At 39.2% G+C, this 23,775-nt stretch overlaps 1 protein-coding gene across 2 annotated transcripts in view; it reads left to right on the forward strand.

The window, feature by feature from the left end:
• The window catches only part of IPCEF1 (interaction protein for cytohesin exchange factors 1), a 76,472-nt gene that overhangs the window by 47,164 nt on the left and 5,533 nt on the right, over window positions 1-23,775 (forward strand). For both annotated transcript variants that reach the window (XM_030945800.1, XM_030945802.1), the window contains 5 exons: window positions 4,145-4,218; window positions 5,345-5,416; window positions 8,348-8,409; window positions 11,663-11,751; window positions 17,035-17,401. In XM_030945800.1, the coding sequence (XP_030801660.1) occupies window positions 4,145-4,218; window positions 5,345-5,416; window positions 8,348-8,409; window positions 11,663-11,751; window positions 17,035-17,401 (664 nt within the window). The remainder of the gene's footprint in view (window positions 1-4,144; window positions 4,219-5,344; window positions 5,417-8,347; window positions 8,410-11,662; window positions 11,752-17,034; window positions 17,402-23,775) is intronic.

Raw genomic sequence — 23,775 nt, forward strand, 5'->3', positions numbered from 1 at the left:
CACATGTAATCTCAGGCTCCTGGCTCTCTGTGCTTGTTTCGACTGTGTTGGATAGTGTTGGCTGGAACAGGACAAAGGACTAAATGCCTCTGTCTGGTGGGTCTTTAGGGTAGCTTGACTAGTTTTCTAAATAGAGCTGAAACAGATTTTTGTGGAATGTCTTAATGGTGGTTGTCATGGGGATACAACTGAAAAGAAATATAAATATAAAATTAAAGAGATGCAGGTTGTGATCTACTGTCACTATTTATCTTTGTACTTTTTTTTTTCTCATTCGCTGCATTTGAATTGGTCCTCACTCCAACAGCTTTGCTGAAAACTGTCTAATTACAGTCTTTTAAAAGCAAAATATTTTACCTTTGAGTTGTAATAGCTGCTTATGTGGATGAGAAAAAGTCATTGATGTCAGCTGATTGAGCTGAGAGGCTTGGGGACCTATGGCCCAATATCTTACCCAAATTATTCACAGTTCTATAGGATGCCTCATTGGTGTACTTGGCAGAGAGAAAAAAAAGACTAAAATGCTGAACTGCTCCTCTGACATCCGTAGCGTCTTCTGGGGGCAGTGCTGAAACACTGATGAAGCCATGAGGACTACCCTGATTTGCAGATTGGAGCTCTTCCACAATAACAAGATATTTCATTTTCTAGCACTATGTTTTAAAACCTTGCTGCAACATTGCACTCACTTTAAATGACTTACTAAATCTCCCAAAGCCGCAACATTTAGATAACATATAGAGGCAAGCTCAAAAGGACATTAGCCTCTTTCATGCATTGTGTTTCATAAATAATTTCTTTTCTTTTCTGAGTGCAAAGCTTTTCCTGTGAAAAAAATGTCTACTTTCTTTTTTGTCACAGGAATTTTCACACTGTTGTTATTAATGAAATTATTTTTCTACAACTTGGAATAGCAAAAGCACAGATTTATGTTAGTCTAACCTCCATAAAACCCAAAAGAGATGACAGCTTATTCTTTTAAACATCCTGATTAAGTAGAAAATAGGTCAAGGTTCTTTGTATCTGAGTTTCTAGGGCTATTTTACAGCTTCACATCAAAATCTGAAGGAATCTTGAATGAAACGTGTGAGTTAAATAACAGCATGCTAAAGTCATGTTAGGCATAACATTTTGGAAGAAAGAAAGCACTTAGGATTTCTATATGCTTTAAATGTTTTAAAATGACATTTTTATCCTAAGAATGACTGAAAAGATGTCACACGTTCTGTTCCTAGGATTTATTTGGAATTCTATTTGCTGACTGAAATAACACCCTTAAGATTTTTTGTGACTTCTTTTTCTTTGTTCCTTTCTTTTTTCCTGATAATTATGAAGCTACATACCCATCAAACCCCTCTTTTCTGTTGCATAGATGGTAGGTTTTAGATGTGTACAAGTAGTGTATTTCACTCATACATAAAATGAAACATGAATTTTTCTTTAAATGAACAAATATGAAATCACAGACAGAATTAGTATAAAATCTGAATGTATTGAGAGAGAATGTGTATGTGAGAACATAATCTTTTACCAGCTGGAACAGGCCAAATACTGCATAAGAAATAGGGGGTTTCTCTGTTGTACAGTTGTTAAAATTAAAGTACTGAAATCAAGGCCTACAGACTATACTCATTAGTAATTTAGAGGGAGTTCCCCTAGTTTAGATAGAGGAATCTATTTTAATCTAATCTAAATTACTGATTGATTAAGTCAGTGATTCAAGTCCGAGTTCCATTTCTGCGTGGGTGAGAGTGTTCCAGGTGAGTGTCTCCACACTGGCTTGTGGGGTGCTGGTAATTCACTAGTCCAATACAAAATCCAAACACTCAAATACTTTTGTACATTGACAGTAGAAACAGTGACTTATCTAATGGCATTTCATGGACTTAATCCCCTCAGGAGTGTTTTTGCAGCACTCTAAACTGTTTATAGGGTACAGTATAGACCAATGGTCACTGCGCTGATAGATGGAATTGGCTGAGCCGTAGCTGCAGACAAAACATGGAAGAAAGGCCAAACCTGTCCCAGACCCGAGTCACCCACTCACCCACCTGATGGCTTACCCAGCTCAGGCCATGGATTATTGCTGCATGGGTACCTATGTATATTCCTTCACCCAGGGTCTCTGGATAACTTTTTCTTAAACTGGGAACAGGGATTCCTACTACAGAGAAGCAACTGGCATTGCATGCATTTCTCATCCAGCAGTGTGTGCAATAGTGATTGTTGTATCTCATGGACAGCTTTTTTGAGCTTGGTTCATGGTATTCTCAGATTTATCTTGGGAACTAAACAGGAATTTTGGCAATCCAGATCCAGTAAATTATCTTCTTTTTGGAACAGAAATACTACATAATACAATCTCTACTTTTAGTACAGTACAGCCCAAGAATAGTGCTCCTTCATTACTCACCAGTATTTATTTGCTCATCCCTATATATTTAATATACTATGGATTTGGTAATACTAGGTTTAGTTAGTTGTCATTTTATCTCAATGACTTTAAGCTCATGAAATTCCAAGCTGTGGAATGGAAACAAAAGCTCCCCAAGCTAGTCACTAAACAAGATTTACAGATACAAGTACAATCAGAAAGTGTTAAAAGCCCAAGTAGCAAATAAGCACTTTTTTATACAAATATTACAAAATGAAACTTTTTCAGCCCAGATGTAAAAATCATATTTTTCTCCTGTACTGAAAGAAAATAAGAAAAATCCCGTCCAGTGGTGTGTCTGTGTTTGGAGCAGCAAAATGATTTATTGGTGATGATGTGAAATATAAACTTCTCACATGAATGTTTAATACATGTAAATGACAGGACTGATGGTTAGATCATGATTTATTGTATACCAAAGAACAGATATGCAGATGTGAGGGGAAGCCACCCACTGAAGTAAGCATTCTGTATTAACATTTCAGTTCTTGGAGATTCATACTTCCAAGCATTAAAGCTCAAAGGCTTGTCTTGATGAACATCTTTTTATAGTCTGATCATATTCATGCATAATGAGACTTGAGATACTGTCAGTCATCTTCATTTATCCTCTGTCTTTTTAATTGTTGTGTGTATTTTATCTGCTTTAACTCAGTGTACATTTTCAGAATTTTAATGTGCCTACTAGCAATGGCTGTGAGCAGCAAAAATGTAATTCAGGAATGAGCACTCTGTGTTTTGGAAAGCACTTTTTTTCCTGACCTTATGTCCTACAGACTTTTGTCAACATTATATATTCATTTCATCTTAGGAGGATTTCTAACCTCATTGCAGATGACCAGGTGTATGTAGATGGATGTAGTAAGAAAGATGTTTCTGCCTCATATGTTTCAGTTTCAGGCAGCACAAACAGGGATTTGAGGGTTGTCACTTCAGTTTCTCAGCTCTGACTCAGAGTCCTGCTGACTGAGAGCAGAGACGTCAATGCTCAGTAAAGCTCCTGGCATGCAGAAAGGGCTGACTGGATATAAACAGGGTACTGAAAATGTAAATGTAAATGTCTGCCTGGATATTGCTACCTCTTGCACCATGCCTGCAAATTTCTGGGTGTAGTGATAGCTGGGTGACCAAAGCCCTTTGAAACAGGTCTGCAGTGTTTAACCACAGAACTCAGCTGCGTGGGATGGGAGCAGCCTGCATTGCCTCTGCCTTGCTTGTCTACAGGTGACCCTGCAAAATGGTCCATGCTGCAATTACACAGGGGACGCCCTCCTCCATTTCTACTTAGAATAATCTTGGGGCGCTTCTGAACTGTATTTTTCAGCTATACATAGGTCATTTTATGTGCTGCTGATACATGTTTGTGTAAGATACACACATGCACAAACCCACCTTTGAGACTGTAGGTGCCATCCAGACCTGAACAGATGATATAACCCTTGTACATCCTTACTAGTCAACAAAATCTATGCTTACACTCTGCCACTTGCACCAATAGGAGTGCACTTGCACCCCGGATTTGCACAAATATAGGTATAGAAATATTCCATCAGGCATTAATCTGTCCCCATGGTGATGAGCATATATTTTCACAGTATAAAAAGCTGTCAAAAACAAGCACTTGCATGTTAAATATTATTCAGCATTGGAGTCTACTAGTTTACCAGTTGGTTGATGTGGTGATATTTAATTTTTTTTCTTTTATGGAAGGCTGAAAAAGCAGAAGGATTTATAAGACTTCCAGACTTCAGTGTGGATCGAGCAATTGAATGCAAAAAAAAGCAGTAAGTTTATCTCTTGTTCCCAGTTTTGCATGATTTTTACAACATTGCAAGGAGTGAGCCTCAGTAGTCTTTGACGTGAAGCTGTGGGGAGTTCTTTTGTATTGTATAAATAATGAGATATTAATTGAGCTACTAAAAGAAAACCATATTGTAAAAATATTACTGAAAAATCTCTGCCAGATGTGTTTTGCTAAAACCACAAATAAAAAAGAACAGATGAGTGTGCCAATGCTTCCTTTTTTTTTCCTTTTTTGTTTTCATTTGCTGTTTATTAGTGGACTGTAATTCTCAGATGCCCCCTCTTAGTTGAGGAGGTCAGCAGTGGTGCAAGTAATGCTGCATCACTCCAAGCATTGACTATTCTTTAGGCTGCTGTGGTGCAACTCAGCTTGAGGCTTTTGGTTGTGCAGGGAATAAATACTTTCCTTTATCAGGGTGCACATTTAAAAATATTCTCTCCAAACTCTATATGCAGAACTGATTTCCAGCTGCTTCTGAGTACACTTCAAAGGTTGGGAGGGGTGTTGCTGTTGTTTAAAGTTACAAAGTGCACCATGGTTTTAATTGTGTCCCTCAAGAGAAAACCTTCATTCTTCTGATGGAGAAGTCAGAAGAGCCAGTCACTGTTCACCCACTGTGTGCTGCTTGTGATTTTATTGTGTCGCATGTCCCTTCCCTCAGCCATCAGTTTTCCATGCTTTGGGGTCTTAGCCTGATTGACCACAGCACACAGAAGCTGTTCCATGTCTTGGGTCACTACTGGTGTTTTCTTCCAACATTTTTCAAGTTTGCTTTACATGTCAGAGCTGGAGGAAGCAAAACTGCGCATAGTATTTGAGGTATGAGAAGGCAGCAAAGTTATGCAATGAAATAATGGAAGACTTTGTTTTATTCTTTATTCCTTCCCTCAGTTCCTGTAGTTTATACTCTCTGAATAGTGCGTGGCCTAGGAAATGAGCTAAAAATAGACTAGAGTTTTAAAGAAAGAGCTGTATTGATGGACAAGTTAATCTGGATTAATACAGTGGAGTGAATAAATATTTTAAATATTTCATTCAGCTATTATTTTTTCTTTCTTATGGAAACTATTTTTCTTCATATCTCTCATCTTTTTCTTTTTCTTAAGTGCTATTAAGATCAGCCACCCACAGATCAAGACATTTTATTTTGCGGCAGAAAATGTTCTGGAAATGAACACGTAAGTAGGAGCGACTGGTCGTGTTTCATCCTGTCTCATGCCTGAGAACACCCTTTGAAAGTTCATTCTTTCACTGTCAAGCAGTCGTTGACAAAGTTATTTGGGGAATTACTGAGTCTAATTTTTCTGGTCACTAAATGGAAGAAAACTATTGCTCTTTGTTCACTAATTATGATTGAAATCAGAATCACTTAATTAGCCCAATTTTGGTGCTAATCTTTCCAGCATTTGCTGGTATAAATCCCTTTCTGTTAGAATGGTGCTAAGATTTGATAGCAAGTACAGCACCTGGGAAAAAGTGAGGGGAGAAAGGAAAGAGAGGGAAAAGTCCCAGAACTCGAATATAACAGTTTCTGATTTCAGGGTATCATATCAGCTAACAGGGAGGGTTAGAGGGATAGAAAGATCTGTTTCCTTTACGTAAATTAGCATTAACTTCGGCATCAAACTGTGCTGTAGTTGAATGATCCTCATGGCAGATCAGAAATTTTCTTTCCACAAATGGTCCAGAAGATTAACAACCAAATAGTTCGCAATGGAAGAAGTAAAAATGGATATGAACGCTGCCATTTTAGAAATCACTGAGCTATCAGAAAGATATTATTTTCTACTAATCCACATTTGGCTGATTTAGATATATCTCATATCTTTGCCCTTTTTACTTCAGATTGCAGTCTGTTCTCTGTGCTATTGCATTAAATGGCCAAATACTAGATACAAAGAGTACAATTTAAATGGGAAGAGAGCTCCTACAATAGTTGGGTCAGGATTTTCATCATGGCTCTACTGGTGATCTTTGTGTGATTTTTCACAGGGCAATGACTACTCATTCCCTCTCTAAATGAGAGACTTCATACATATTTGCCACAATAGAAAAAAAGAGAGGTTGAGAGAATGTGTGTGACCTTCTGAAAGATCTATAAGTACAGAAATGTACAATATTACAGTAGTGTATGTACATAGGTATGTATTAATAAATCTGTGCACTACAGCTGCCTACAAGTAAATATAGATTAAAAGAATCTGTTGCCCTTTGCAAGTTGGAGCAGCATAGAGCATTCTGGTGGGGAGATAACCATCCATTTCAATGTTCCTGCATTTCCCACCAGAGCTCCTGAATGGAGCTCCTGAAGATCCTGAGGCAGATGGGATGAGGATGACTGAGAATGAGGCACAGCTGGACAGGAATATTTCAGTAGAGAGGGTAACCCTGGTTAAGAGAGAAGAGATGGAAGGATGTATTGAGAAGGAAAATTAGAGCTAATGGAGGATATTAGTAAGTGCTAACAGCCAGTTTGGAGCCCAGCTGGAAATTCTCATGTGAAAAATGCTTAGTCTCCTGTGAGTCAATGATTGAAATCTAAGCAGGTGTCTCAGCTCTTATGCCCCTGGAACGATTTTGTTCAAATTCCATTTCTTGATTAAATTTCATTTTGGCTTAAAGATAGGTAGCCTAGTGTTAGAGCAGCCTGCACTATGCTGTACTAACCCCCCACTGCTGCAAGTGATGATGTTTTCCTTGGCAAAGTACAAAATACATGCATTTAATACATCAAGTACACGCATACTCACGCATATGTCGAAACAGACTAAAAGACATCTGTTCTCTTGGCTCCAGTCCTGCAAATGCACGTGTGAATGGTTCCACTGAACTCACTGGAGCATTTGTGTGCGTCGAGTTCCTGGTGTGCAGAAATGCTTGATGGATCATGACCTTTTGTAACTCTTCATGCATATATCGACATACGCATATACCTGTACATATATCTATTAAATCAACAGTGGATTTATTAACAAAGTCATTTGTTTCACTAATTTATCATGTATTTTCTATTGTCATGCACACATGAAAAGTAAAACCATGCTGACTAGCTGCATGCGTTTAGCTGGCCAGTTATACATAGTTATTAGTGACTTGTCTGCCCTCATCCTTAATGAAGTCCTAGAATGTTTTTAGCAAATCTTTTCCTTGTTAAGGTTGATTTTCATTTAAAAAATCATTCTGTTAGGATTATCTGTCAGAAAAGAAACAATGGACCACTCTTATAGAAATGAAACTTAGTTTTTCTGATTTGTTTGTGGCTCTATTGCTCATACTGCAGTCTAAAAGTGCAGTTACTTTGATGCTGATCTTACTAGCAAATTCTCTGTTGCTTTAGTAGAACTAAAATAAAAAAAATTGGTTTTTTCCAGTAATGAATTCCTGCCCTTCATACTTTCTCTATATGGGCCTTGAGTTTTAATCTTAAAAGCTTGAGCCTTTTCAGTTGTTAGTTACTTAAAATGTGGATAGATCTGGATGACCTACAGGCAAACATAATATGCAAGAAGTATGACTAGGGAATGTTTCTAGCACCGGAAGAATGCAGCCACCTAGGAAGATAAGTGAAAAACATCCTAATTATAGCATAAACCAACACAGGAAGTGAGACTTACTAAAACCAAAAGTACATAGCAAGTTGAAAAATGTGATCTGTTATGATCAAAAAGTTTGGTTTCAAGTGGTGCAGACTGTGCTGCAATAATTTTGGCCAGGCCAGCTGACATCATCTTCTGAGGCTCCCATGCCTGTTTCTTCATCGCAGGTGAAAGATGGCACCTCAACAGCTGGACTAATGCACTGACATGGTGTTACAGCACAAAGACTTCTTTAGCTCACACAAATGTGACTCCTGGGTCATCAGTATGATGACTTTTTTCAGTATCAAGGAAACATGTCCCAGGCAACTAATCCTGTTTACTACGGGGAATATTAAAACAAAAGTAACTGGTGCCTTTCTAGAAGATGATCTAAGAAATAGAAACTTTGACATTTAGTTGTCAGGCTAATGAAAACAGATATGGTGATGCAGAAAAGAACTGAAAGGAGCAAAACTCAGTCTGAGGAGCACGTGAGCATCCCTGACTCTGTTCCCTCTGTTTCAAACACAGGTGGCTAAGTAAGCTGGGAATGGCTGTAGACCCTCAGGCACCAAACAGGAAGAATGAGGAAGGTATGCTCCTAACTGGTTTCAGTGTGAACTACTTTGTGTTCTTCGCAGTTTTTGCTTGGCCAAATTTTTGATTTTTGCCAGCTATTTTCTTTCTTTCAAACTGTCATCTTGGGTCTGCCTACTGCCTGAGCTCAGAGAAACCACATTGTCACGGCACAGAGTAACCACAGGAAAAGAAAAAATGGTGAGAAACAGTGTGAGTGGGGTCTTGGGAGAGGTGTGTAAGTACTTTCTGGGAGTTTGCTGGCTTGCTAAGCCTACCAAGCATGAAGAGGACCAGCTGTGCTGCTCTGGGTTTTGAGCTGGTGAGTTATATTACAGGAGTTGTGCTGCAGCATGGCAGCTTGCAGGACCAGGGATACCTTGTGTTCTGCAGACCCATCCCTACTGTGTCCTCCAGCCTGGGGGGTTTCAACAATTGCAGTGTTGGAGGATGAAGGGATGGTACTGCTATTCTGTAGTTTACAATTTGTTTTGGAGCCAAGCCCAAGTTCATTACAGAATGAAAAAATTTAAAACTCCTAAAAAATTTATTTATTGTCCTAATTTGCACACCAACCTAATATAGCTCTTTGGTGGGAGGATACCAGCACTCAAATCACAACTCTGGGCAGAGGGGCTGGTTTAGAATGAGAAGTGCTCTGGGTAATATTATGTTACCAAACCAGGAATGGACTCTAACCTGAGGAATATGTGAGGAATATCTGGGCTTTTAAGTGTGCATTTTTTGAACATTGGTACCCATTGCCATTTTTGGAATTGCAGAGCTTGTGAAGGAGCTGTCATTATGAAGAAGAAGCTGCTGGTATTTGCAGATGTATGAACACTTAGGTGATGCAGCCTGTTTTGTCTAAGCAATGAAGTTCCTCCCTGCATCCCTTCTGCTCTACCACAAAATTCAAGATTGTGATTTATGTCATGACATTATTGATTAATTTGATCTGGCTCCATTTGTGTTCTACCATTAAAAGCAGCTTTGGGGTTGGTAAACACTGATGCTACTGATACCTGGAGAATTCAGGAAGTCTCAGTTTGTTTTCAGTTCACATTTGTTTCTTGTCAAGAAACTTGTTAACTTCCACACCATCTAATTCTTTCTGCCTGTATCCTGTTTGAAGCCAACTTTATCAAAACACTTTAGTATAAAGGGCTATATTGAATATTAGGTTGTGTAGCAAGAACTGCAAGATACTTGTATTCAGGGAGGAAGCGTGCAAATATATTGTCCATCTTTTCATGAAGGGAAGAGTTCAATAGAAAGTAGGAATGGCCAAAATTTTTTACATTAAACCAATTTTTTTAAACCTCAATAAAACATGATACTGGTTGTATTGATTGAATCAAGAATTATGCAGCAATAAAAATGAGTTATTCCACCAATTTTAATATTTAAAAAATGTCCAAAAGATAAAAAATAATCCACTCAATAACCTCTGAACAGGCTATCTAATAACATTGCAATAGCGTAATATAGCCAATATTTCTTCAGCTTTTAAGGACAGTCACCCATTTCCCCCTCAGGAAAAGGCCTTCTTATTCCAGTGTCAAACACCTCCTTGTCTTTTCATGCATGTTTTGTCACAGGTGATCCAGCAGCTGCCTTCAGTGTGGGTGCAGCACCCACTGGTGCCTGGGCGGACGTGTCCTTGCAGAAACATTGCTATGTTTTATAAAAACACTGTCACTACCCACAGTCACTTCTCTTCCTGCTGACCAGTTCCTCCTCTCTGTATCACACAATTCTTCAGAAGTATTGGCTCTTTTTATGGCATTTCTTGTGTATTCAGATACTTTCTGTGCATTTTAACACATGCCCCTGTTTCTGGTTCTCTGTTAGAGTATCAGAAACAGCTGTTGAATCTTTTTCAGTTGTTCTGTGTGCCTAAAATGGGAGCTGTAGAAAGCATAGCTTGTTACTGAATTACTCAAAAAGGCATTAGTAGAGCCTTAGAATTTGATATAGGCCTTATTGCAGCCAGTTTCAGTTCTTTATGCTTAGATGTGCCAGTATATATTTCCAGTAAACAGAACAGCATCTATGCTCTTCAAAACCCTACAGTTCTGCAAAGAGTACAGGGAGAAAAAAAATGAACCCCTTTAAGTTTCTCTTTGTTTACATGTTAGAAAATTCTCTCTCGTGCACAAAATTCTTCTCTCTTACAACTTTATTCCCCTCACTCTGTGATTGTTAACACCCACCCTCCCGCCACAATCACATGCAGAAAAATAAAGCATGTGGGTATTAAATGAGTTAATTTTAGATGAAATAATTTCAGGTGACTGTCCAGAGACCATTCTAACAAACTGCTTTCTAGTGGTGTGGGCCCCTGAAATCAAGCTCTGATGAGGAATCAGAGCTGGACTTAAGCAACCCCTGTTCTCTGGGGCAGAGCTGGACAGAAGCTCTTGGTCAACACAGGCTGCTGAGTGTTTGTGGCCAGCAAAGGGCAGTGCTGATCCCACGAACACCACAGGGGCAGCCTCTTGCCTGTGACCCTTGGCGCTCAAGTTGTCCTCATCAGGCTCTGACTTTGTCTTTGTCTTTGCAAATTCCCATGTCCTCAGCTCAGTGGGGATCTTGTCCAATGTTTACTATTGCCAGGTCCTGGGCATAAGAACCAGCAACATTCTGCCTCCCTTTTTATGTGTGTAATTTTATCAATGATTATCACTTCTTTAATCCACCTTTAAACAAATTTGTGGAAAATGTTTTCACCTGCTGCACAGATAGTTGAAAGAAATATCAGGATGACTGCCTCTGCCACATGTCCGTGAGTTTCAAACTCCTACGAGTTTGTTACAAAAAAAGAGAAAAAAAAAAAGACAAATAGGCTATTCCTAGGTTATTCCTAGAGTACTGTGTTTACTTTTGGTATTACTTCTTCATATGTACCGCCATACCATATGGTGTGTCTATATGAGAAACCATGTGTGACACAAGACTCTCACAAGGCTGCTCTATAGTTTCCAAAGCATGATATGAACAATCTTTTTATTCCAAAATTGCAGCCAAAGCCCCAGCACCTGTTGCTAGCACCAGGAAAACTTACTGATTTCAGGGACTAAGGATTGCCTCTGCTACTTGCAACAGCTCTCCAGCACTACTACAAGTGGATTAGGAGACACTGACTTGTTAAAGTGTAGTCCTAAATCCAGAACACCCTACTTGGTGATCTTTGGTTGCCACAGTGCTGCAAAGAATAATATGCTGGTCTAACTCTTTATTTTTACTCATTTTCCATGTTTACCTCAGAATGCTACAGTGAAAGCGAGCATGATGACCCAGAAATAACAGACACGCCACCTCCACCCTACACAGTCCAGACCCCACCTCCTCCTTCGGTAAGTGTTCCAGTTATTACCTTGTTTCTTGTTGCAAGCAGGTTGAAACAAAACCCTCCTGAGGTGGTGGACCTCTAGGAATAACCTAAAATATTGTCTGGAAATATCCATGCTGTGTTCCTGTGAAACCTTCATGCACAGACTGCCTGCCCTGTGGCAGAGCTCACAGCTGGCACATCCTGCACCACAGGGAGCTTTGCACTGTAAAAGATCAGCTCCTTCCTATTTATCTTGCTGGAAAAAGGAAGGTGTCATTCTACCTCATACACAAGCTCTGTCTTTTCTTTACAAGATTTTTAACACACTGCTATAAGCTGTTTTTTTCATACTGTTTTCTCTCTTTTTTAAAAATCCATCCTGAAACCTTTCTCTTTTTGTGACCTTAGTAGCATATCTAACAGCTTTGTATTTATTTATTTGAGTGGGCTGTTTTTAAGACTGCTGAATTTGAAGCTGCTTTTGTGGCAGCGAAGTGAAGGAAAAGAGGCCTCTTCACACAGAGATAAAAATCTGGTTTTTTCCTTCTACCTCTGAAAAATCAACTATGAAAAAAGATAATAGGCATTCTTCCAAAATCTATGTAACATATTGTCCCAGAATATTCTTTCCTGTCTCATTTCATTTCATAAATTAAGCACTATGAACCCTCATGAGCGTAATCAAATTGGCTTACCTAACTATTATCTAGTTCTTGCCCTATTAATCTTGTTTCTATATAATTGTTTTTCCCAGTGATCTCATTGCCCTTATATGTGATTGAAATGGATTTTTAAAAAATCTTCTATTTTTAAAGAAATTTTCCATTTTTAATTTTTTTTAAGTAAAGAAAGGATAGTTGTTAATTTGCTATGACAGGTAGCTTCACTAGTAGGTTTAAGGTAGGTTTTTTTCTCTCTCTTTGCGGCCTTTAAAAGAAAAGTTTCATTTGTAGTAGAAATCAGGAAGAGCTGTGGCAAGTAGCAGAGGCATCTCTTGATGTTTGTAACCAGTAAGTTTTCCTGGAGCTAGCAACGGGCATTGAGGCTTTGGCTGCAATTTTGGAGTAAACAGATTGTTCATAACATGCATTGGAAACTATAGAGCAGCCTAGTGAGAGTCTTTTGTCACTACATTTTTATTTTTTAAATTTTTCCCATTAAAATGGAAAGTCAAATTTACTTAATTCTCTGGTTAGAAAAGAGTGATCTGGTTTGGGTTGGTAATAAGGAATCCTGATTCAAGCCTTTCCCTTCCCTATCTGAAAGTTAACACTGAGAGGTGTTGCAGTACTATACTTAGCACTAAATATTCCCATGGCATCTCACGGGAAGGAAGTGTCTGCTGTTGAGGTACAAGTTCCTCTGCAGCACACTGAAATGACACCCAGTAGCTGGGGTGGGCAAAGGAGCAGCAGCACAGGAGCAAATCAGAAATATACAGATGAGCTAGAGAAGCTTGTGCAATCACAGACATTAATAAAAGGAGGTGTAGTGGACAGGGTTGCCTGTCTGGCAATGTCTAATTAGCTCACATAAGGCTGGGAGCATATGTCACACTGTCACCCATTCACTCCCCTCATTTTCAGACAGATAAGTCAGTCTTCACTTCCTCTCCCGAAAGGTGGGACGTTTATCACCAGAACAATCCTCCTGACAGGCGGGGGTGTGAGGTGTTCACTTCTGTAGAACGTGGTTCTTTATTGCCTGTATTAGCTAGAAGTGAAATGTGACTGAGTGCCTATTAATATCAGAGGAGAGAACTTTGGCAATATGTCTCCCACAGTTATTCAGGGCTGTGGGTCAGTTAATGGAGCGTCTTGAATTTTACACCTCAGTGGCTTGCCTTTAGGAGATGTAAATGTGTTTTCCATCTGCTCGCCTCTGAGTGAGTGCCTGTGTTTTTCCAGATGATGAGTTTTAAACAGGTGCTGGTTTTAGTTTTCTGTTTTTCTGGTTTCCTGCTGCCTGTTGGTCTGTTACTGCAGAGGCCATCTCCGGTTGTCTCCTTCCCATACGCTCCTCTGGAGTGCTGGCCTCCACATTTTGGCAGGGAACATGTGGGAGGAAGGCAGTGGTGCAGATGCTGAGGGATCCTGCTTTCTCAAGATTTCCCTTAGAGGGAATCTTCCCTTCAGCCTTTGCCTTTGTCAGCTGATTTCCCAATTCTTCCTATCCCTTAAAATCCCTTTCCTTGTGGACAAAGGAGTCATCTTTTCACCCATTTGGCCACTCCATTTGCTGTGGCTCTGCCCTGTGCTCAGCTTGCTTACAAAGTGAGTAGGAACAGCTCTGTTTGACTGCAAGTCAGAGTCTTCTTTTAAATACCATATTTAATACCCCTTTCATTTCTGGGCAAGGGTTGAAACAAGAAAAACACTGGAAGGATTGCAAAAACTCAGCTTCCACTAAAAACTCAATTCGAGGTTTACAGCCTGTGGTTGTCTCAGGGAAGGCTGGTTAAACACAGCTCTCTGCTGGTTTATTTGTTGCAGAGTTCTTGAACCAGGCTGTGAAGTCTCAAAAATGTGGTGGATTTGGGTTCATATTCTGTGGGTGCAGCATTTGGCCTACTTCAGTTTTTTCAGATTTCTACTGGAAGCGACGCTTATCCTGTCAACTCAGCTCAGTGTCAAGAATGCCACAGGCATTGACTGGAGTTAATGTCTTTTTATTATTTTAAGGAGAAAGGCCTCCAAACTTCTTGACATCAACTCCAAACCAAAAACTATTATTCTGGAAACTAATAGAAACCCAGGTGTAGGCTCTGTTACATTTTAGAGCAGCAAACACTTTGCTGTACTTCTAGAGCCAAGTTTGTACTTTCTGTTCTATTCTCTGCTGGCTCAAACCATTTTGAAATTTGCAGAAGAAAAAAGTAGTGATCATGAGGTTCCACGTGTATGCATGAGTTTGGGTACTGTGGAGGAAAAAAGTAAGTGAGGAACAAATAAATTATAACATCTGTAGGACAAAAGTTAAACTGACCACCTGCATTGTCCACGTGTGAATGCATACACAGTTAAAAATTCAGCAGAAACGTTAAGACAATAGATTGCAGCAGCAGCCAAAAATGCAGTTGAAGAGTTTCATGGTCATAATTTTTCTCTAAAAAATATCTAGAGACTCATTAACCTCCAGTGAAATCCTTATGATCTGCTTTTTAAAACATCCCCAAATGGAAATTTATTATATGGATGATTGCAAAACTTCCAGAGGAGTCACTCAAATAAGTTAGGTAAACATTTGTCATGCCAAAGGAAAAACAAAACACAACACATATGCAGACAAAAAGAAACACCTTCTGGCAGTCATATTTATTCTCACTCATATTTTTAATTAACACACAATGAAAATGAAAATAAAAACATATTTCTCTCAGTGAGGCACAGCCTTCATTTCAATAATACTTTTTTTTTTGTATAGACAAATGCCAGAAAAATAGAAGTGAGATCTAATGTCTTCCTTTTCCGGCTTTGAACAACTGAAATTAGACCATCTACAACATGTGGGCAAGAGCTCTTACTGTTAGGTTGTTCTGCTTGACTTTATAAACGCTTCAACAATTTGTCTTTGTGATAGGAGCTCTTAGATGAAATGCTTCGTATCACCTGTGTTCCCAAGGGTATTTTTAGCACTCCTAGTTTACCACAGCATCTCCTCATCCTTTGCTTGAGGATGCATATGTGAAGGTTTCTATTTTAGAAACAAAACCACACCTGAAACACAGTGTTTTCTTTTCATAGGGGAACATAAATGCCTGGGTCCTGCAGTGTTTGGCACGGTCTTATAGGAATCATGAAAGAATCAGAAAACATGCCTTATGTGGAATGGCTGAGAGAACTGGGTTTTGTTCAGTCTCAAGAAGAGGGGGCTCAGGGGAGACGTCATTGCCCTCTACAATTCCCTGAAAGGAGGTTGCAGCCAGGTGGGGGCCATGCCTACAGTGACAGGACTGGAGGAAGTGGCCCTTAAGTTGGAACAGGGAGATTCAGATTAGATATACGACTTTTTTTTCACCATTAGTTTGTTTAGGGATTGCAATAGGTTACCCAGGGAGGTGGTGAAGTCACCATCTCTGGAAGTGTTCAAGAGGGATCCAAATATAGTGCTGGATGATGTGGTTTAAAGGTTGCAGTGGAAGTGCTGGTTGCTTGGCTGGACTGGATGAACTTGAGAGTCTCTTCCAACATTGACAATTCTATGATATAATGAATGGCTTCAAAAATTTACAAAAGTCAAGAAGCTGCTATTAACACATAGTGCTCACAGTCTGATATAGGTCCTCCTCATCCTCTGAATTGCCTCCTTGTTACATGATGCAGCTGTATTAGAAGCACAGGAGGGTTTTGCTGTTTTTAGTATGAGAAGGCAGTAGTATACATTACAGTATACAACACTGAATTACAGAGTTTAAAAATCATAATAAAAATTGTTACTCTTGGTTTGGTTTATTTGAATGAAATTTCTTTCTGGTTTACTTTATAAATAGTTTTTCCAGGCTAGCCCCTTTACTGTGTTTTCAGCTTTTGTAGGTTTCCCTAGCAACACCTTCTCAGTAAGTTTCAATATTTTCAGTCTAGTTATCATCTGTTTTAATCCTTATACAGATCTATTTTATGTAAATATTGAGGACAGAAACTTGTCAGAGTTGTGGTCCATCAAGTCTGCTACTCTGATGCTGTCATTGGCCAGTACAAGATGATATGCACAAGGAGTAAGTTTGTGCAGTAGCAAATCTGGCTTTGATATCATGATGATCTCATTACAATTTCTTATAGTTTCTGCTAAGCCTTCTTGCCCTGATGAATGCTTATCCCGTGAATGGACTAGGATAAATACTTCTTTACTGTACTTCAGTGCTTGGGATCCCTTCTATCTCTGATTATTGCATTGGTGGAACTGTTGAGTTCTTCATGTTCAATGGCTAATTTGGAGTTTTTCTTCTTCACTTTCGATTAGGCCAATAAAGCGAAGTCAAATTAAAGAAAGAAGGTGAGTGTGAGACATACCACAGAAGGTTATATTCAGCATAATAGTTTTCCTTGGTCTTTGTTTCTGTTCATACCTTTTTTGCCTGTGGCTTCCTGGTGGCTTGGTTTCTGAAGTTACTGCAGTGTAGGAGATGGATTGCCACACCACCGGTTTGTTTGGATGAATAAGTAATCAGATTACATCAATTTTTGGTCATTCAGCATTTCAACTGCATATCTATACATCATGTAGAACCTAAAAAAAGGAGCAATTTGTAAATAATTTTTCTTTTTTCTTTCCCCCCCCCCCCACCCCTTTTGTTTCTGGAAAGCAGGATCAGCAGAAGTCATCATTTACCTCAACTCTGTCAAGTGAAGCATCTTGTTCTCTCTCCTCTCCTGAAAGCACTTTCAATTCCCGAGAATCATCGTCTTCCTTGACATCCAAAGTGGTTTATTCTGAGAGGCAGTCCTGGCTTGACCTGGTGAACAGCTCTGCCACGGAAGAGGGTGATCAGCCCTTAACATTCTGCGTACAGATCCATTCTGATGAGGCAACACAAGTGGCCTGTGGAGATGCAGCAGAAAGCCAGGAAGTCCAGCTTTGCCAACCCAATGGTGGATCCCAAACCTCTTACCTAAGTGCAGATACACATTGTCTAGCTGTGCCAGATGCAGCAGGACAGCGATCACCAGCCAGAGGTGAGCTAATGAGAGAGGAGACTTCTGCTGCAGAGCCATACAATAGAAAAGTTCCAGGTTTCCTTAACTTCCTTCCCCCTTCCTTCCTCTATATCCTTCACTGAAGAGTTTTCCAGTGGCACATAATTTATAACATTTAAACTATTGCACATTAAATATATAACCTAGTATCTGGTTTATAGGTACCTTTACAACTTTTCTCAAATAGAATCTATGTGTTAGACCATAACCTCTGTGTATAAATTTAGCATAGAATTAATTTTATTAACAGCTTTTATTTCAGTGCAGATATCTTTAATTTGTTAGGATTGAATCAAAATGTTAACAAAGAGTGTCACAGAATGGACAATGTAACAAAACTGTAATATGTTGAGAACAGTGAACATAGAGTTAAGTCAGTACCATTTTACAAATCTGTGCTGTTGCATTTACTCAAAGTACGTACTCCCTATTTACTTCATTAAGCTTCACTGTAATCAAGAGACAACAACTGAAATCCTGAATCAGAAAGTCTATTAAGACTGGATTTTGTTTAAGCAAATAGGTGTCTGCACAGTATCATCCTACTGAAATGTATTGCTAATTGAAAAAGGTGGCATGGTTCCAGAATTTGGCCATTGTTACTGTTTGTAACTCTCCTGTGTAACGAGGAAATATCTCCTGCCTTTTGAGCAGAGCTTCTTCTTTCTGAGTTAAAAGCAGTTGAAGCCTGAGTTGTTCCTGGCATACAGTTCTGAGGAGAGGGTTTATACATAAGGGAACAACAACATTCCTGTGCCTCAGCTCTTCCCATGATTCCAAATCCTGGTAAAGATTTGAAGTAAATACTTTGTTGCTGAAAGAGAAGGGTTGTCTCAGCGCAATGCGAAAGAAAGGTGCATCTAAGAGCTTAGGCTGAAAATAATGCAGTGGTGAAAAGAAACAACATTGGAGTTGTTGGGAAATCAGGGCATTTCTCTGTAGGTGAACCTGATACTGAAAGATGATACTATGAGGCACGTTAGTTACCTTGTCAGTCTCCCTATGTTTTACAAATACTGACACTTAGAAAGCTGGCACCCCTTTATGTAGCCATACCTTTCCTGATTTTACACTCACAAAAAAAGGACATTAAGAAAAGTTTTCATCAAAAGTGAAAATTAACTCAGTGTTTTATGCTCACCTACCTTATCCATTTTGTAGGCTTCTCTGCTAGAAAATTCTGCAGCAATGAAGAGCAGAAAAAATTAAAATCCAGATTGAGCATACGTGCTGTTTCTATGCATTGGAAGAAAGTGCTGTGCTTTGAGTTACTGTGGAATCTAATTCCCCTAATTCTGGCTTTTCAAGTTGTGAAAAGGCTGGAGCTGGCAGAAATGGAGTCCCTAATGAAAAAGTCACAAAGACATATTAAATATATTGTTTTCTGTAATTGTACCTTATGAGTGAAATTTGATAAAATAATGTCTTTGGAAAACATCAATAGGGATATTTAAGTAGATTGTTGGAATGTAGGTCATAAATGGCATAGTGGCTTATAGATCCTGTTGATAAAAATTCAGCGGTTGCTCTTCAGAAATCTAAACTTCTGCTTAGAATATACCCTCTGGTATTGTCAGAAGTCCTGCAATAATGTGTAGGTTATTGCTTTCCATTGTAGTGTAAGGGTGACAAATACTTTTATAGATGTCATAGAATGTGCATGACACATTCATAATCACTTATAGTTTGATCATAGGCTCAATCATACTAACCAATTAAATGGGATTAAAATGTAAATCAAGGCATATTTTTGTATACTCCTGCAGTGTGCAAGATGGTTTTATTTTGATAAGGTTATTCCTGTGGGAATGAATTCTTCTGTTGCTCACTGCTTAGCTGATGGGCAGCCCTGATGGCAGAGCACAGAACACTTCCATCCGAACCACAGTGGTGATCACTGACAGAATTCCAGAAATAGATAATTTCCCCAAGACAGTCACTATGGAAACTGTATCACCTCACTAGTTCTTGTCTGCATCATAACCCATTGCTGACCATAAATGTACAGCATGCACAATTTTGTCTTTCCTTTATCAGTCTGCATATTATGGGCTGGGTGTGGAGAGTGCTGCTGTGTGGAGCCCTTCCCTGCAATGGTCACTGAAAACATTAAGGAAATATTTTGCAAGAAGGTTAAGCTACTTCAATTTGAGCATGAAGTAGGAAAAGAAGGATTAATGTAAAATAACAATTCAGTTCCAAATGAAAGTTATCAAAAAGGATGCAATTCTGGCTCTGTGGCTCATCCCCCAAGAATTTTCCTCTCCAGCTAGTTGATAAGCATGTGCATAAATACTGTGAGATGAATTCAAGTTGTTGAGTAAAATCTAGCTGCAAATTCTCCTGATTTGCAAAACTGGTAAGAGCACCCTTGTTATCTGATGCAAAACAAAAAGGCATACCGCAGTGCAGTGGGTATTATTTGCTTTACAGTGCTTCTGAATAGTGTGTTTCTGACATGTTTCAGAGTCATGAGACTGCATCCAGGAGGAGACAAGTGTTTCTTTTGTCCACATTTGTCCTGAAAGCACATATTCCCTGTGTGTAAAGATGGCCTTGCTATCATCAGAACAGCTATGTTCTTAGATAGTCTTAGATTCCAAACCCCCACAGAACCTACAAGGGTGTCTCTCTTTTTCTCCTGGTAAGGATAAAAAAACCCTGCCACACTGTTTTCTGGCCACATTCTTCAAGGTAAAGCTGCAAGTTAAATTTTTGGTTGTAGCTGATAAGAGTCTAGAGTTGAGGTGAAAATTTTCTAGAACTGAAGAGCACTTTTGCGGGGCAAAGTCTAGAAATGGAGACCAATGTGACAGAAGTTGGTACCTAAAAGGAAGAAAGAGTAGCTGTGGTTTTGTGGGAAGAGCTTACCATGAAAAAGTACAAAAACAGTGAAGGAACCTTAGTGATGAGTTAAACAATGGAAGAAACATTTTCCAGAAATAAATGAATGAATCTCCATAAGAAAATCTACAGATTCAACAAAATGATGATGGATTACTTTTTCTACAGAAATTATTTCATGAACTGTACTAAGCAACTGTGAGTGTCTGATGCAAGGAGCCATAACATTTGATATCTTTAACAATCTTTCTAACCACTCGTAGTGGCATTATGAACATTGTCAGCGTTTATTCTCTGCACCAGTTACTGGGGAGATGTTACATACCAGAGAGTGATACAAAGAAGGGGAGTTTATCAGTTTTCTCTTTTGAAAGGAGACCAACATTATGCATCCGTTTACTTTTTGGAAATATTTAAGACTTTGGTGAAGCAGCTTGCTACATGCAGAGTGACAAAGGATTCTAAGCTGCCTGTGATGCAAAGAAACTGAAAGGTAAACAAGAAACAGCTGAGAATACAAGCAGCTGTCTGACTACGTGCATTGTATCCAGGAGCTGGCCTTGGCCCCTCCAGGATGGCTAGACACACTCTCCATCCTTTGTATTTCTTCTGGCAACCACCGGAAGAAAAAGTATACGACCCTGACACACCACCATTATGATCAAAACCTCAACAGCTAAACGAAGACACAGGAACTAAGAGGTTATATAAGAACACAGGAATGTGTGTTCCTATTTATGTAGGGATCTACTACTATAGCAGTAAGATCCTTCTTCCCTCCCTGCATTTTCTGAGGGTTTCATGATTGTATGAAGTTAATGGACCTTGGCAAAGCATTCCTATTTTACCACTTCTGGTTTATTTTACCACTTCTGGTTTATTTTACCTTAGCTCACAGTAGCTATGGAAGGTCAACTGTGTGCTGATATTTGACAACATGGACAGCCTTTCAAATACCTCTTGGATTTTATCTGGGTTGGTTTTACGGGAAGGAGTTGGTTAAATAGGAGCTGGATTCATTCAGTTCCTTCTGTTCTCACGACTGACATCCTCTTCCTCTCTGGAGTCTGACTGTGCCAGTAATAGCCAGAACAGATCCTCTGGTGTGCTCTGGCCCCTTTGTCCCATCTGCAAAAGTTATAGAAAATAGCTGGATCGTGGCTTAGACTAGACAAGAAATGTGCTTATGGTGAGAACAACCGTGTAGAGAAACAACTTGAATAATTATTTTGTTTCTCATCAAAAAAGCTTTAGAAATCACAGTGAAAACTATGGTGCTATGGTTTTCTGAACCCTCTGAAAAATAGGTGCTTATTTATGTTGTTTCCAGTTCAGTTTATTAAAATTCCACCCCTCACTGCTGAGTCCAGTATACTGTCAAACAACAGCATCTAATTGTGGTAACATAGTTTTCCTATTATTTTCTTCCAATATTTCCTCCCTTAGTTCTGCATTTGCCAGTGAGGAGTTTGCTTGAGTTATGCTCACCTAATTGAAATTTCTTTTGTATTTTCTGTTCCATAATTATGTGGGAAATTGGATTTCCCTGAGGTGACATCATATTCACATCAAAATGTCTAGTACCACTGTGGAGAAGGGCTAGGGGGTGGATAGGTAGGTAAGGGCAAAAATCATCAGTGACTTTTCCCCCTCTGCTCTTTTCAGCTTTGGGTGTATGTGTTCTCTCGACTGCTGTAAAAAATTTTAGCAGAATCAGAAACAGAGGTGCTGGCAAAGCTACAAGATGCTCATAAGAGTAGCAAGAACAGGAGGAAGAAGCAGAATTTTTTTCCTGGGATTAATACAAACTGGGGATCTGTGAGATCTCAGTTGCAGAATGGAAGAACAAATATTTACATTTCGGATAAATTTAGTCAGATACGTTCTGTTGGAGGTGGCTTTCAATGCAAAATGCTCTTTTTGCCAAATGTTTCATATTTCTTTATCTTTACTACTGGGAAACAATCAACATTATTTTTCACAGCTGCTTTTTGAAAGCTCTGGATAATTTCACTTATGGATGCCTAAAGAGTATTAAAGTTGAGATTTCAGACAGGCTCCTGTACTGATGCTCCAAGATGGGGAGTCTCAAAATCTTAATGTCTCCAGCCTCTGGTGAGTTGGCTGACAGGAGAGCTGAAGCTGAAAATTGAGGAGGGGAAGAACAGGCATGTTGAGCCTCTGGGAGGTTGTTCTTGTCTGTGATACCTCCTGTTAGAAGGAAATTCCAGATAAATGGCATCAAGCCTCAGAATTGTGTTTTAGTGCCCCTAAATCAGAATTTTTCTGTTCCTCCATTACCTTTCAGATTTACAGCATCAAGCTAATACATTCAATGGCAGCTTCAAGCCTGCAAAAGTGGGCTTTTTCTTTCTGAGCTTGGCTCAGGGGTACTCAGGATGCTGAAGGTAAAATTCCAGATAGGTAACAGATAGTCTGGCCTCAGATTATAGAGTTTTATTGGCAGACATATCCTTTGTCAACAGCAGAAGTGTTCTACACACATAATATTAGGATACTCTCTTATTTTTTAGCTGTAGTTGAAATCCATCAAAGATGGAGAAAAAAGTGCTTTGTAACTCATACTTGGCACTACACAACCTGTAAGTTTTTCAGCAGTTTGCTGAAATCCTATTTAGTCCTTTATCCACCTGATATGAAGAATCTGACATGTTCCTTTCCCTTTGAAATCATCTGACCCTGATTAATCCCTTGGAGGATGAGAGTGGTGGAAGAATAAGAAATAAGAAAGGAGTTTCAGGTAGAAGTCTTGAAAGTCTGCAAGAGTTGAGTACACTTTGCTGGGCAAGTGCATCACCTGGGAGCCTTCTCCTGGGCTTTTCTCACTTTGGCTCCATCTTTTTCTGTGCTGAATGTTACTGTACTCCCTACAGTTTCCCACAAGTGCATGGAAGGTATCAGATTATTTAGCATGAAAGAAGAGTGTTCAGTGAGGGTGAATTTTTCTCAGTCTTGCTTTGTAACCCTCTTAGGATACCGAGGAAGTTCATGAGTTAGCCTCAAAAGGTATCTGGAGCAAGGACCTTAAGTCCCCTGTGGGTTGACTTTATCTAAAAGTTGCTGAGCAGGATTGAAGCAACTTTTCCCCCTTCTTACACAGTCTTTCTTGGATAGCTGATAAAAATCAATTTATCTCTCAAAGTATTACTGTGCACAGTCCTGATAGGTGATGTCTACAGCAGAGTTGAGCCAGTCCTGTGCAGAAGCTCGCTAATGAAACAAACAGCTGCTTCATCCCAAGAAAGCAGGCAGGAAACTAGTTATTGCAAGCCTCATGGCATGTGCCAACAGCTTTCAGGAAATACTATTGCCGTGTATTATGCCTTACACTTCCATTTTTTTTTCTGTTTCCTGCAGCTTGTTAAATATACAACAGTCCTCCTTTTCCTCCCCCAGCAATGTACCAATGTTGGAAGTTATATTTAGTTTTAGTCAAGTTACAGTAGGCTTTTTATAATCACACAGTAGTGAAGAATAGGCCAGAAACA

This window comes from Camarhynchus parvulus, chromosome 3, assembly GCF_901933205.1.
Source record: "Camarhynchus parvulus chromosome 3, STF_HiC, whole genome shotgun sequence".
NCBI lineage: Eukaryota > Metazoa > Chordata > Aves > Passeriformes > Thraupidae > Camarhynchus > Camarhynchus parvulus.